Raw genomic sequence first — 15,058 nt, 5'->3', positions numbered from 1 at the left:
TCTCTCTTTCTCTGTCTCTCTCTCTCTCTCTCTCGCTCTCTCTCTCTCTCTCTCTCTGTGTGTGTCTCTCTCTCTCTCTGGGTAGCTGTCATGTGTGCTGGATAGAGTTGCAGGAGAGAAAGCCTGGGGCTCTATTCACAGAGGGAGAGAGAGAGGACCAGAGAGGTTGGAAAGGGAGAAACCAATGGAACGAGACAGAATACACACATATTTATCGCTGGATGTACTGCATGTTCACTGGGCCATGTGCCAAGCTTATATTTGAGAACACACCCGAGGATATTCGGCTGCTCCTAACAGATGTGGAATCAGCATTGCTAATAAAGGGGACACCATTTCAAACCTTCCATTAAGTGTGCTCTAAAAAGAAAAGGTTCCTGGAGTTTCCTTTAGGGGTTCTTCAAATATAAACTGTTGGGGAACCCCTCCTTATAAGTTCCTCAAAGAACCCATTTTAATGGATCCTCAAAGAACCTTAAAGGGTTCCATTTAAAAAAAAAAATGTGTTATTTAACCACGCTTTTTCTCACCAATTTCGTGGTATCCAATTGTTAGTAATTACTATCTTGTATCATCGCTACAACGGGCTCGGGAGAGGTGAAGGTCGAAAGCCATGCGTCCTCCGAAACACAACCCAACCAAGCCTCTACTGCTTCTTAACACAGCGCGCATCCTAACCCGGAAGCCAGCCGCACCAATATGTCAGAGGAAACACCTTGCACCTGGCGACCTGGTTAGCGCGCACTGCGCCCGGCCTGCCACAGGAGTTGCTTGTGCACGATGAGACAAGGATATCCCTACCGGCCAAACCCTCCCTAACCCGGATGATGTTAGGCCAATTGTGCGTTGCCCCATGGACCTCCTGGTCGCGGCCGGCTGCGACAGAGCCCGATGCAGTGCCTTAGACCACTGCGCCACCGGGGAGGCCCTAAGGGCTTAATTTGTATTACCCCCCCAGTATTATTATTATGAATATTTAAAACAATAACAGCAATAGTTTAGTTGTCAGTGTTTATTATGATTTTAGTGGAATAACAAAATCCCAATATGAGGTAAACTCCCAATGTGTCAATGGGTATATCCTCTGGCTTGTTAATGTTAATATGTTGATGTTCTCCGTATCCACAGCCAGAATGATTTAGCAGTGCATGGTGATCGAACAGGTTTCCTGTTATATTCATCAGAGGTGTAGGGAGGGTTATGTCTGTGAATAAAACATGTTTAATTATACAGATGATCAACATAACATGCACTCAACAATATGCATACCTTGGTTTTTGTGGTGAATGGAAAAAACTGTTTTGATAATGGTTTTCATACACATACCTTGTCCAAAGTGTAAAGGCCTGTTGGATTTTCATTGACGAGGTAAGGGAGGAGGATGGTTCATGTGATCTCCATAACATACCAATACCTACTGACATAACTTTGTATGCCTCCTTGTCTGTATACCTGCAGACAGACAAAAAAGTGTGCAGTTCAGCTAGCCTTTAACATACTATTATAGCCTCCAGTACATAGTCGTACCTCTTTGTTGAATGATTTCCATTGAGTTGTGTCCATTTTCTGTTTTAAAAAGATTTACACAAATATGAATAGATAGATGGTGTCATCAGAAAACCATTTAGATCATAATGGGGACAAACCTTAAGTTGAGATCTTTACATTTTTCAGTTAAGTGCCTGCACCTGCTGTCCTTTCAAATCCAAATGTTTCAGATGGGCAGTTAGGTTCCTGCAAGAACCCCCACCAACTAAGGAGGTTCCTCGATGAACCCCACCTCCTATGGGGTTCTTGGAAGAACATTTTTGCTGGCCATTTTCAGCGCCAAGGTTCTTCAAAGATCTTTGAGGATCTTAGAAGAACCCTTGTTGATCCCCTAATTTTTAGAGTGCCAACACATTCCTTTTTTCTAACTGTTTCTCTCTCTCTTCACATCTCCTCTCATCCCTCCCACCCATTCTAACCTTTCATCTCTCCCTCTCTGTCATTCCCTCTCTCTCATGCCCTGCTGCCCACTCCATTTGACCATCTCACCCTCCTCTCCTTCCACTCCTTCCTCTCCTCTCCTCCCTGGCAGGTGGGCGTCAGGGAAAGCTTCCTGTCACAGCCTTCGAGGCCTTTGACCTGGAAATGAAGAGTTGGACGCATTACCCCTGTATCCCCAGCCGCCGAGCCTTCGCCTGCTGTGCTGCCACCGAGCGGGGCTTCTTCAGTCTAGGAGGGCTCCAGCAGCCCTGCCCCCATAACTTCTACTCCAGACCTCACTTCGTCAGCACGGTGGAGGAGTACGACCCAGAACAGGGTAAGTCCCTTCAGTGCTACAGGTGCTCTACCCACATAACTAAATAAAACCCAGTATTGTTAAGTTGTTTTGTATCTCTATCAATACTCTCATTTAGTCAGTCCCACTATAGCTCCAATACTCTCATTCAGTCATTCCAACTATAGCTCCAATACTCTCATCCAGTCAGTCCTACCATAGCTTCAATACTCTCATTCAGTCAGTCCTACTATAGCTCCAATACTCTCATTCAGTCAGTCCTACTATAGCTCCAATACTCTCATTCAGTCAGTCCCACTATAGATAGCTCCACATCTCTCATTCAGTCATTACAACTATAGCTCCAATACTATCATCCAGTCAGTCCTACTATAGCTTCAATACTCTCATTCAGTCAGTCCCACTATAGCTTCAATACTCTCATTCAGTTCCTCCTACTATAGCTCCAATACTCTCATTCAGTCCGTCCCCCTATAGCTCCAATACTCTCATTCAGTCAGTCCCACTGGTGAGCTGAACTCATTTGGCTCAACAAACTGTCTCCCCTTATAGAGCCATGCATGCATAATGTCCTCCATAAAAGCCAACACCAACCCTATAGACTCAAACACTGCCCTTACACACTGTAACACATTTAGCTTAGCATACATGATCGACCACCTTGATTCTGTCTTATGTAGCAACATTTGAAATTGTGTACTTTACATTGGATAAAAGCAGAGACTCAGAGCTACAACATGGTATATCACACACTGCATTTGAGGAACAACGGGAAAGTACTTCAGCTTTGAAATTTGATAAACTCGTAACCTCGCTTTTGATGAAAATGGCCTTTGAATGTTTTGGATGGACAAGATGGCACTGACAGAGATGGTCGCCTCACTTCAGGTCCTTAGGAAACTATGCAGTTGTTTGTTTTTTTATGTGTTATTTTCTGTATTATTTCTTACATTATTAGCCCAGGAAATCTCAAGTATTATTACATACAGCCAGGAAGAAATATTGGACATAAAAGCGATGACAACTTTACCAACATTATGACAAGGAATACATATTTCCAGAAGTGGATCCTTTGTTCAGACCTTCACCCTGTACATGGGATCTTATCCCAGAGGCCGACCCAGAACATGAGGTCACCGCAGGAGAGGCAGACGGAGCGGCCCACTGGTCAGACTCAGAAGGCGAACACACCATCCACCACTTAATTTTGTTCACATGACCTAGAATTCCTTACAATCAAATGCATTATCTTCCAAGATAATTATCTTCGATTATAGTCACATCTGTGTAGATCCCCCCCAAGCATATACCTCGTCGGCCCTAAAAAACACTTAACTGGACTATGTAAACTGGAAACCATACATCCTGAGGTTGCATTTATTGTAGCTGGGGATTTTAACAAAGATAACCTGAGAACATGACTTCCTAAATTCTGTCGGCATATCGAATGCACAACACGGGCTGCTAGCATTCTGGATCAATGCTACTCTTAACTTCCGCGATGCATACAAAGCACTCCCCCACCCTGCCTTTGGGAAATCTGACCATAACTCCATTTTGTTGCTCTCAGCCTATAGACAGAAACTTAAACAGGAAATGCCCATGCTCTGGTTTGTCCAACGCTGGTCTGACCAATCGGATTCCACGCTTCAGGATTGCTTCGATCATGTGGACTGGGATATGTTCCAGATAGCCTCAGACAACACCATTGATATTTACGCTGACTGTGAGTGAGTTTATTAGCAAGTGCATCGGAGATTGTGTACCCACTGTGACTATTAAAACATTTCCTAACCAGAAACCCTGCAATAATGGCAGCATTCATGCAAAACTTTTAACTTTTTTAGGATAGGCATTCGGAATTTTGGATGAAAAGTGTGCCAAAAGTAAACTGCCTGACCAGAAGTTAGAAGTTGCCTAACCAGAAGTTAGGATATGTATAAAGTTTCCAAAACTGTTGAAATAACGTCTGTGAGTATAACATAACTGATATGTCAGGCAAAAACCTGAGGAAAATCCATCCAGGAAGTGCTATTATTTTGAAATATGAAAGCACATCCACCATTTAAAGGGATTGGACCCAGATTCCGTTCCCTGTGGCTTCCACTAGTTGTGAACAGTCTTTAGACATTGTTTCAGGTTTTTATTCTGAAAAATGAGTGAGAATGACCACATTGAGTGAGTTGACTCTGGGATGTCCCCAGAGCTTTTTGCTGCGCACGACCGAGAGCGCGCCATTCTTGTTTTTCTTTTATATTGACGACGCTATTGTCCGGTTGAAATATTATCGATTATTTAGGCTAAAAACAACCCAATGAATGATTTGAAACATCGTTTGACATGTTTCTACAAACTTTACAGATACTATTTGGAATTTTCTCTGCCTCTTGTGACAGCATTTGAGCCACTGGATTACTGAGCAAAATTGAGGTTTTTGGATATAAAGAGGGACTTTATCGAACAAAACAAACATTTATTGTGTAACTGGGAGTCTTGTGACTGCAACCATACGAAGATCATCAAAGGTAAGTGATACATTTTATTGCAATTTCTGACTTTTGTGACTAATCTACTTGGCTGCTAACTGTTTGTAATGTTTTGAGAGCTGAGCGCTGTCCTCGGATAATCGCATGGTTTTCTTTCACGGTAAAGCCTCAGGCGGCGGCTGGATTAACAACAAGTTAAGCTTTATTTTGATGTATTGCACTTGAGATTTCATGAAAGTTAAATATTTATAGCCATTTACTTTGAATTTGGCACTCTGCAATTTCACCGGAAGTTGTCGAGTTGGGATGCTAGCATCCCACTGATCCATAAAGATGTTTTAATCAGGGCAAGGCGACTGGAAACTTGACCAAATACAAACATTGCAGCCATTCCCTCCACAAGTTAATCAAACAAGCAAAGCGTCAGTATAGAGACAAAGTAGAGTCGGATTTCAAAGGCTCAAACACGAGACGTATGTTGCAGGGTCTACAGTCAATCACGGATTACAAAAAGAAAACCAGCCCCATCGTAGACATCGACGTCTTGCTCCCAGACAAGTTAAAGAACTTCTTTGCTCGCTTGAGGACAATACAGTGCCACTGACATGGCCCGCTACCAAAGCCTGTGGGCTCTCCTTCTCCATGGCCGACATGAGTGAGACATTTAAACATGTTAACCCTCGCAAGGCTGCCAGCCCAGACGGCATCCCTAGCTGTGTCCTCAGAGCATGCGCAGACCTGCTGGCTGGTGTGTTTACGGACATATTCAATCAATCCCTATCCCAGTCTGTTGTCCCAACATTCTTCAAGATGGTCACCACTGTTCCTGTTCCCAAGAAAGCTAAGGTAACTGAACTAAATGAATATCGTCCCATTGCACTCACTTCTGTCAACTTGAAGTGCTTTGAGAGGAGCATATCAAGGAGCATATCACCTCCACCCTATGTGATACCCTAGACCCACTCCAATTTTCTTACCGCCCCAATAGGTCCACTGACTATGCAATCGCCACCCCACTGTACACTGCCCTATCCCATCTGGACAAGAGGAATACCTATGTACAAATGGTGTTCATTGACTACAGCTCAGCATTTAATACCATAGTACTCTCCAAACTCGTCATGAAGCTCGAGACCCTAGGTCTCGACCCCGCCCTGTGCATCTGTGTCCTGGACTTTCTGACGGCCGCCCCCAGGTGGTGAAAGTAGGAAACAACATCTCCACCAACATTGGGGCCCCACAAGGGTGCGTTCTCAGCCCTCTCCTGTGCTCCATTTTCACCCATGACTGCGTGGCCATGCACAATTCCAACTCAATCATCAAGTTTGCAGACGACACTACTGTGGTAGGCTTGATTACCAACAACAACGAGACAGCCTACAGGGAGGAGGTGAGGGCCCTCGGAGTGTGGTGTCAGGAATATAACCTCTCCCTCAACGTCAACAAAACAAAGGAGATGATCGTGGACTTCTGGAAACAGCAGAGGGAGCACCCCCCTCCACATCGACGGGACGTAGTGGAGAAGGTGGAAAGTTCCTCGGCGTACACATCACGGACAAACTGAAATGGTCCACCCACACAGACAGCGTGGTGAAGAAGGCGCAACAGCAACAGCGCCTCTTCAACCTCAGGAGGCTGAAGAAATGTAGCTTGTCACCTAAAACACTCACACACAATCGAGAGAATCCTTTCGGGCTGTATCACCGCCTGGTACAAAGCTGGGACCGAGAGACTGAAAAACAGCTTCTATCTCAAGGCCATCAGACTGTTAAACAGCCGTCACTAACATAGAGAGGCTGCTGCCAACATACAGACTCTAATCTCTGGACACTTTAATAAATGGATTTAATAAAGGTATCACTAGTCACCTTGAATAATGTCACTTTAATAATGTTTACATATCCTACGTTACTCATCTCTTATGTATATACTGTCCTATACCATCTACTGCATCTTGCCTATGCCGTTCGGCCATTGCTCATCCATATACTGTACAGGTATTTATTTATATGTACATATTGTTATTCATCCCTTACATTTGTGTGTATAAGGTAGTCGTGATTTTTTTTTTATTACTTGTTAGATATTACTGCATTGTCGGAACTAGAAGCACACGCATTTTGCTACGCTCACATTAACATCTGCTAACCATGTGTATGTGACAAATACAATTGGATTTGATTTGATACCTACTTCTTTGTCTACACCCATTCAGTATCGTTCACACACTCTTAAGCTTTAGCCCCACCCATCTCTTTAAGGGTTGATCCGAGTGTTCTGTCCTAACAACAGCAATCAAGCACCCAAGCTAACTGGCTAACATTGGCTAGCTACTTCCAGACTCACGGACCATTTTACTCGCCCTAGCAGAGCTGGTTAGGCTGTTTTTATGTCATCCAGAATGTGCTGCTGGCACCAATTGACGCTTTTTTGCCAATGTTTTCTGACACCGGCCATATTCAACCGGTGTTGAGCGTTCGTAAATTTGTCTGTTATTCTGCGCTCTACCAGACTCAGATGAGAGTGCTCTGAAATCGGAGTAGATAGCCAGAGCGAATTTACCAGCTACGTCTATCAACAGTTGTTGCAGTGACGTTCTATTGAAATGGTTAGTTTGATAGTGTCTTTTGCTAAGACATGTAGCTAGCTAGCTAAACAATGAACAATAATCCCAACTCATGACATTACTACCCTACATGAGCTAACATTAGGCTATAACTAGCTAGCTAGTCTATCTTACATCATGGATGGACCTGTCACGGATGCCATGGTTGCCCTTAGTTTGAAGATGTAATCCGGAGCCAGGTGTTTTTTAGCCATCTCCTTAGCTGTCATACTCTAATTCCACTGATTTCAAAACTCGGTCCTTCAGAAAGTGGAGAGCAACACTTACACAGTTCTACTAAGCAAAATATATATTTTTTTTAAAGCTGTGGTTAGAAAGGATTACCTACACATACTGACCAACTCATATTATAGACAGAAGCGTGTTATATGGCAGACCAATCCGAACTCATCTCTCGGTGTCACGTTCTGACCTTACTTCTTTTATTATGTCTTTGTTTTAGTATGGTCAGGGCGTGAGTTGGGTGGGTTGTCTATGTTCGTTTTTCTATGTTGTGTTTTGCATTTGGCCTGGTTTGGTTCTCAGTCAGAGGCAGATGTCGTTAGTTGTCTCTTATTGAGAATCATACTTAGGTAGCCTTTTTTCACCTGTGTTGGGTGGGTGATTATTTTTTGTTCTGTGTTTTGTATTTCACCGTTCAGGACTGTTTCATTTCTGTTTTTGTTTTGTGTTCATATAATAAATACAATATGGACGCTTACCACGCGCGCATTGGTCCTCCGATTCTTCTTACTACTCATCAGAAGAAGAGGAGGACGAGAATCGTTACACTCGGCATGTCCAGCCCACTCATTATCTCAGCCAATCATGGCTAGCGGGAAGGTTGCTGACTTTTTCTGTGGCTAAACCAACTAGGCTCGTAATTTAACAATTATATTTTGTATTTATAGATGGCGTACAAGTTTGCTATTAAGGCACATGAAAGTATACATGTTCCAGAAGGCATTTATGCCCCAAAAACATATTTTGATAGGGGGAAAAAAGTTCATGTTCAAATGGCTCTCCTGTGAAGTAGTGACCCGTGACATACGCCTGGTTTCCTGAAACGGGTCACATCCTAACACATTCTTCCTCAGAAAACACTTCTGTATCTTCCCCATTCTTTTTGTTACTGATTCAGAGAGCCATGGAATAGGGTCCCAATCCCATGCTTTCCTTCTGCAGCTTCCTGGTAGACTGATACAGATGAGGCATGGTTGCATTTAGTATTCCAGAGCTGTGCTGTGTATGATTCACCATCCATTTCTGGATTAAGCCCAGTGAGCACGAGTTACCTTTCACCTCGGGGTGTGTGTGTGTGTGTGTGTGTGTGTGTGTGTGTGTGTGTGTGTGTGTGTGTGTGTGTGTGTGTGTGTGTGTGTTATCTTGTGTGCGTGGGTATGTGTGGTCAAGGGGAATCTTTTCCTCCATCCATATTAACGTTAAATTCTATAACTCCCCGCTGTGCCTGTCAGGTCTTGATAAAATACATTTTAATATATAGTCTTTTCAGTTGCTGAAATCAAAAGCCAGATGAGTTTAGTGTAACCCCTACATTTAATTTGGTTGGCTTTTGAAGATAATGATATTTCTTTCTGAATAACAAAGCAATCCCGAGCTGTTCACGGTTAAGGAATGTGTCATGTGTACTTTATGGGTGAGGGACTTTGTGCTTAGCACGTTATCTCTCTCCCACTCATTTCCTTTCCATTCATTGCGTTCCTGGACCTGGGACACGGTGGCGAGGAGATAGCAGATGACCGCTAATGGAATAGCGGCACAAAAGCCCAGTTAAAGAACTGCAGTTATGTTCAATCTCCCTCAGACAGAGCCTTGTCGGATAGCCATGAACGCGTCAATTCCGATGCAGTATTTGACAAATGCTTCCTACAGCTGTCATAATGTACAGTATTCTGTTGGTTGTACATGTCATGGAGTTTCATATTTGAGTCCAATACATTAGGGCTGGGTTATAGTCTAATTTATATTAAGCAAAAGGCAGCTTTTTATTTATTATTATGCTTTACATCCTCAAATGTTTTAAGACAATTTGCATGTTAATGTTCCATCATGAAGATTCACGGCTGCACAAGGCAGGACAGCGTGCCTAGTTAATGGAAACTATTGTACCCCCCTCTCTCTCTCTTTCTGTGTGTGTGTGTGTGTGTGTGTGTGTGTGTGTGTGTGAGAGAGTGAGAGAGAGAGTGAGAGAGTGATAGAGTGAGTGAGTGAGTGAGTGAGTGAGTGAGTGAGAGAGAGAGAGAGAGAGAGAGAGAGGCAGCATCTTACGAGTTCCAACCCAACTTTGCTATTTAGTTTATCTTTATTATTGTCACATTTGACCGCCAAGCACTTCCGGACATCAGATCGACAGTTACTGACCTCCATTTTCATTTAAAATCCGAATCCAACTCAGCTGTTCTCTTGTTCATACCACAACCCAGTCCTTTGATTCATGGGCTACCAAAAATATTCAGGCGTCGACGCGATAGATGCGTCGGCATCCTGGTGAGATTGAGACGAAGAGAAAACCCGACCGGCACTCCTCTTCATTCTACAGGAAAATGTTCAGTCACTGGAGAATAAGATGGATGAGCTTTGTTCAAGAGTCTCCTATCAGACAGACTTGAAAAGCTACAATGTTATCTGCCTTGCAGAGAGGTGGCATGGAGGACTTTATGTACGTAGAACTCAGTGGTTTCTCCATGCAGCGGCACAATCAGGCAAGTCCAAAGGGGGGCTGTGCCTCTTTATAAACAACAACTGGCAGACTCTTTTATCTACCAAGAGAGTTCTGTTTTGTAGTTATCACAGTTGTCTACATCCCTCCACAAGCCAACACCACTTTGGCACTCAATGAACTGTACGGGGTCATAAACAAACAAGAAACCACTCACTCACAGGCAGCTTTTCTGGTGGGTGGAGACTTTCATGTGGGGAGACTTAACACAGTTCTACCTCACTTTTACCATCACGTCTCCTGCACCACTAGTGGTGTTAAGAACTCTAGACAAAACTTTTATTCTACACGCAGAAACACACACAAGGTGCTCCCTTTGGCAAATCTTACGAAGACTCTATTCTCCTGCTTCCTGTTTACAAACAATAGCTCAAACAGGAAGTACTAATGACACGCTCAATACAGAAGTGGTCCTTTGAAACAAGAGTACAAGGACTGTTTTACTAGTACAGACTAGGATGTGTTCCGGGATTCATCCGATAGCATTGAGGAGTTTACCACATCAGTCACGGGCCTCATCAATAAGTGCATAGACAAAGTCGTCCCCACAAGTGACTATAAGAACGTATCCAAACCAAAAAACATGGATTACAGGCAATATCCCCACTGGGCAAATTTGCATTTGCCCAGTGGGGATATTGCCTGTAGGCATGGGAAATTATTTTCCATGGAGGGCCACATTAAAATATATTTTGCCGTCGCGGGCCAGAAACATATTACAGGATTATACATCATGTGTATGACTGTGTTGACAGATATATCTACTGTAAATCACATCCAAATATGCTACTTATTTAACTTTTTTAACATGCACAAAAATAAACCACATCCATGTTCTCCTTTTGGAAGGTATTTTCATTATTAAACATGTATTGAACTACACGGAGGGAAAAGTACACTGTGCATTCAGCACCACGGACAGAGGTCTTGTTAATGGGTGTGTACAAAAACACAAAGAGAGAGAGAGAGATCAACATTACATTTAAACTACTCAATCAGTGTGAGGAGTGAAGTCTCTGATGGGCATTGACTAGAGCAGAGAAGTCAGGTACAGTTTCTGACGTCGCTATGCGCAAGATTGCTGAGAGGTGAGAGTCAGTAAGAGATGACCTGTGCCTTGACTTGCTATCTTTCATCACTGAAAATGTCTGTTCACGTACTGTACATAGGTTGACCCAAACATCTTCTGAGCATGACTCCTAGTCTTTGGAAAGTTTTGTTCATTGAGAGATGCATAGAGCCTCGTCAGTGACATTGTTTTGAATAGTTCTCCAATCACTGCATCAGACTGAAGATCGATAAGCTGAAGTTGCAGGTCAGACGGAGCGTTATCCACATTGAAGGTGAAAGGAGAGGAAACCAACAGCATGTCATTTTCCAATGCTTTGAAATCTTCCAAACGACGAGAAAACTCAGCGTTCAAAGCACACAGCAGCAATGGATAATTCTCCCTCTGGTCATCTGATAGGGAAGAGACTAGTAATGTCATCTGATAGGGAACAGACTAGTAATGTCATCTGATAGGGAACAGACTAGTGATGTCATCTGATAGGGAACAGACTAGTAATGTAATCTGATAGGGAACAGACTAGTAATGTCATCTGATAGGGAACAGACTAGTGATGTCATCTGATAGGGAACAGACTAGTAATGTAATCTGATAGGGAACAGACTAGTAATGTCATCTGATAGGGAAGAGACTAGTAATGTCATCTGATAGGGAACAGACTAGTAATGTCATCTGATAGGGAAGAGACTAGTAATGTCATCTGATAGGGAACAGACTAGTAATGTCATCTGATAGGGAACAGACTAGTAATGTCATCTGATAGGGAACAGACTAGTAATGTCATCTGATAGGGAACAGACTAGTAGTGTCATCTGATAGGGAACAGACTAGTAGTGTCATCTGATAGGGAACAGACTAGTAATGTCATCTGATAGGGAACAGACTAGTGATGTCATCTGATAGGGAACAGACTAGTAATGTCATCTGATAGGGAACAGACTAGTAATGTCATCTGATAGGGAACAGACTAGTAATGTCATCAGATAGGGAACAGACTAGTAATGTTATCTGATAGGGAACAGACTAGTAATGTCGGAAGGTCATCTGATAGGAAACAGACTAGTAATGTCATCTGATAGGGAACAGACTAGTAATGTCATCTGATAGGGAACAGACTAGTAATGTCGGAAGGTGATCTGATAGGGAACAGACTAGTAGTGTCATCTGATAGGGAAGAGACTAGTAATGTCATCTGATAGGGAACAGACTAGTAATGTCGGAAGGTGATCTGATAGGGAACAGACTAGTAATGTCATCTGATAGGGAACAGACTAGTAATGTCATCTGATAGGGAACAGACTAGTAATGTCGGAAGGTGATCTGATAGGGAACAGACTAGTAGTGTCATCTGATAGGGAAGAGACTAGTAATGTCATCTGATAGGGAAGAGATTAGTAATGTCATCTGATAGGGAGCAGACTAGTAGTGTCATCTGATAGGGAACAGACTAGTAATGTCATCTGATAGGGAACAGACTAGTAGTGTCATCTGATAGGGAACAGACTAGTAATGTCGGAAGGTCATCTGATAGGGAACAGACTAGTAATGTCATCTGATAGGGAACAGACTAGTAATGTCATCTGATAGGGAACAAACTAGTAATGTCATCTGATAGGGAACAGACTAGTAATGTCGGAAGGTCATCTGATAGGGAACAGACTAGTAGTGTCGGAAGGTGGGTGAGATTGTTGTCATCTGATAGGGAACAGACTAGTAATGTCGGAAGGTGGGTGAGATTGTTGACTTCTGGTTGGCGGATCAGGAGGAGTAATTTTCCCTTGACGGGTTTGACAAGGCTTTACATCTGATGTGCAAAAAGGCCCTTCCCGGGCCTCCCAGGTGGCGCAGTGGTTAAGGGCGCTGTACTGCAGCGCCAGCTGTGCCATCAGAGTCCCTGGGTTCGCGCCCAGGCTCTGTCGCGACCGGGAGGTCCGTGGGGCGACGCACAATTGGCCTAGCGTCGTCCGGGTTAGGGAGGGATTGGTCGGTAGGGATCTCCTTGTCTCATCGCGCACCAGCGACTCCTGTGGCGGGCAGGGCGCAGTGCACGCTAGCCAAGGTTGCCAGGTGCACAGCCTCATTGGTGGGGCTGGCTTCCGGGTTGGATGCGCGCTGTGTTAAGAAGCAGTACGGCTGGTTGCGTTGTGTATCGGAGGACGCATGACATTCAGCCTTCGTCTCTCCTGAGCCCGTACGGGAGTTGTAGCAATGAGACAAGATACTACAACAATTGGATACCACGAAATTGGGGAGAAAAAGGGGTAAAATTAAAAGTATTTTGGAATTCAGTTCATTCATGAGGGCCATGATGTCCACAGGGAAGACAAAATCAGCCAAACATTCCTTATCTTGTAGTTGAGGGAAATCCACATATTTTCCTTTCATTTGCTAAAACTCAGCATTTTCCAACTTCAGGTCCCAAACTCCTTTAAGCACCTTTCCCAAACTCAGCCATCTCCAACTTCAGGTCCCAAACCCTTTTAAACACCTTCCCCAAACTCAGCCATCTCACGTTTGTGTGGTAGGGGAGATCTGCATGACCCGACTCTGTCTGTTCCAACAGTGAGACAAACTGCCTGTGGTTTAAAGATTTTGCTCTTATGAAGTTTACCACTTTACCACATGGCTCATTTCCAGAACACATTTCCAGCCCTCTTTTCCTCCCTCTCCACCCTCTCCTCCTCTCCTCTCCACCCTCTCCTCCTCTCCTCTCCACCCTCTCCTCCTCTCCTCCTCTCCTCTCCACCCTCTCCTCCTCTCCTCTCCACCCTCTCCTCCTCTCCTCTCCACCCTCTCCTCCTCTCCTCCTCTCCTCTCCACCCTCTCCTCCTCTCCTCTCCACCCTCTCCTCCTCTCCTCTCCACAGTCTCCTCATCTCCTCCTTTCCTCTCCACCCTCTCCTCCACTCCTCTCCTCTCATTCAGCACCTCCTGATGAATAACACTTTTCCTCCCTCTCCTCTCCTCTCCTCCTCTCCTCTCCTCCTCTCCTTTCATTCAGCACCTCCTGATGAATAACACTTTTCCTCCCTCTCCTCTCCTCTCCTCCTCTCCTCTCCTCCTCTCCTCACCACCCTCTCCTCCTCTCCTCTCCTCTCCTCTCCACCCTCTCCTCCTCTCCTCTCCACCCTCTCCTCTCCACCCTCTCCTCTCCTCCTCTCCACCCTCTCCTCCTCTCCTCTCCTCTCCTCTCATTCAGCACCTCCTGATGAATAATACTTTTCCTCCCTCTCCACCCTCTCCTCTCCTCCTCTCCACCCTCTCCTCCTCTCCTCTCCTCTCATTCAGCACCTCCTGATGAATAATGCAGTGCAGGAAAATAATTTTCCGATCTGGGTTCAGTTCAGCTACTTGATCTTGTATCCTTTTCAAAAGGCCAACGTTTTTTCCTGTCAAGTTTGGGCACCCATCAGCGGTCCCACTGGATAACTATTCAAAACTCAGTCCCAGCTTTGCCACACACTTCTTAACCTCCTCCAATAAATATTTATCTGTGGTTGTGCTCTTCAGTGACTGCACTGAAGCAAGCTCCTATGTAATTTCAAAGTCTGGGGTTATGCCTTGTAGGAATATCAACAACTGCGCTGTGTAACATGTCTCACTGCTCTCATCCAGGGCCAAGGAGAAATAGGGGAAATCCTTTACCTTGTCCTTCAGCTGTTGTTCCATGCGATGTCCTCAACATGCCTTCTCCCTCTTCGTCTTGACAGGGAAACATTTTCAGACAGCACTTTCTTGTCGGGGCAAAGTGTTGCGGCAGAGTCAATTAAACATTCTTTAATGAATTCACCCTCAACGAATGGCTTGCTATGTTTAGCAATTTTGTGGGAGAGTACATAGCTAGCTCTCACAATTCTGTCTTTTGCTGAATGCAA

At 44.2% G+C, this 15,058-nt stretch overlaps 1 protein-coding gene across 1 annotated transcript in view; it reads left to right on the top strand.

Moving 5' to 3' along the window:
* Positions 1–15,058, top strand: part of LOC110491167 (kelch domain-containing protein 8B) — a 189,518-nt gene that overhangs the window by 129,266 nt on the left and 45,194 nt on the right. Inside the window, exon 4 of the mRNA XM_036947644.2 lies at positions 2,081–2,305. Within this exon, the coding sequence (XP_036803539.1) occupies positions 2,081–2,305 (225 nt within the window). The remainder of the gene's footprint in view (positions 1–2,080; positions 2,306–15,058) is intronic.

Source organism: Oncorhynchus mykiss, chromosome 16 (assembly GCF_057628025.1).
Source record: "Oncorhynchus mykiss isolate SJ-2025 chromosome 16, ASM5762802v1, whole genome shotgun sequence".
In the NCBI taxonomy this organism is placed as follows: domain Eukaryota; kingdom Metazoa; phylum Chordata; class Actinopteri; order Salmoniformes; family Salmonidae; genus Oncorhynchus; species Oncorhynchus mykiss.
Note: the sequence above shows the minus strand (reverse complement) of the source record. Positions and strands in the feature narration are given on the sequence as shown.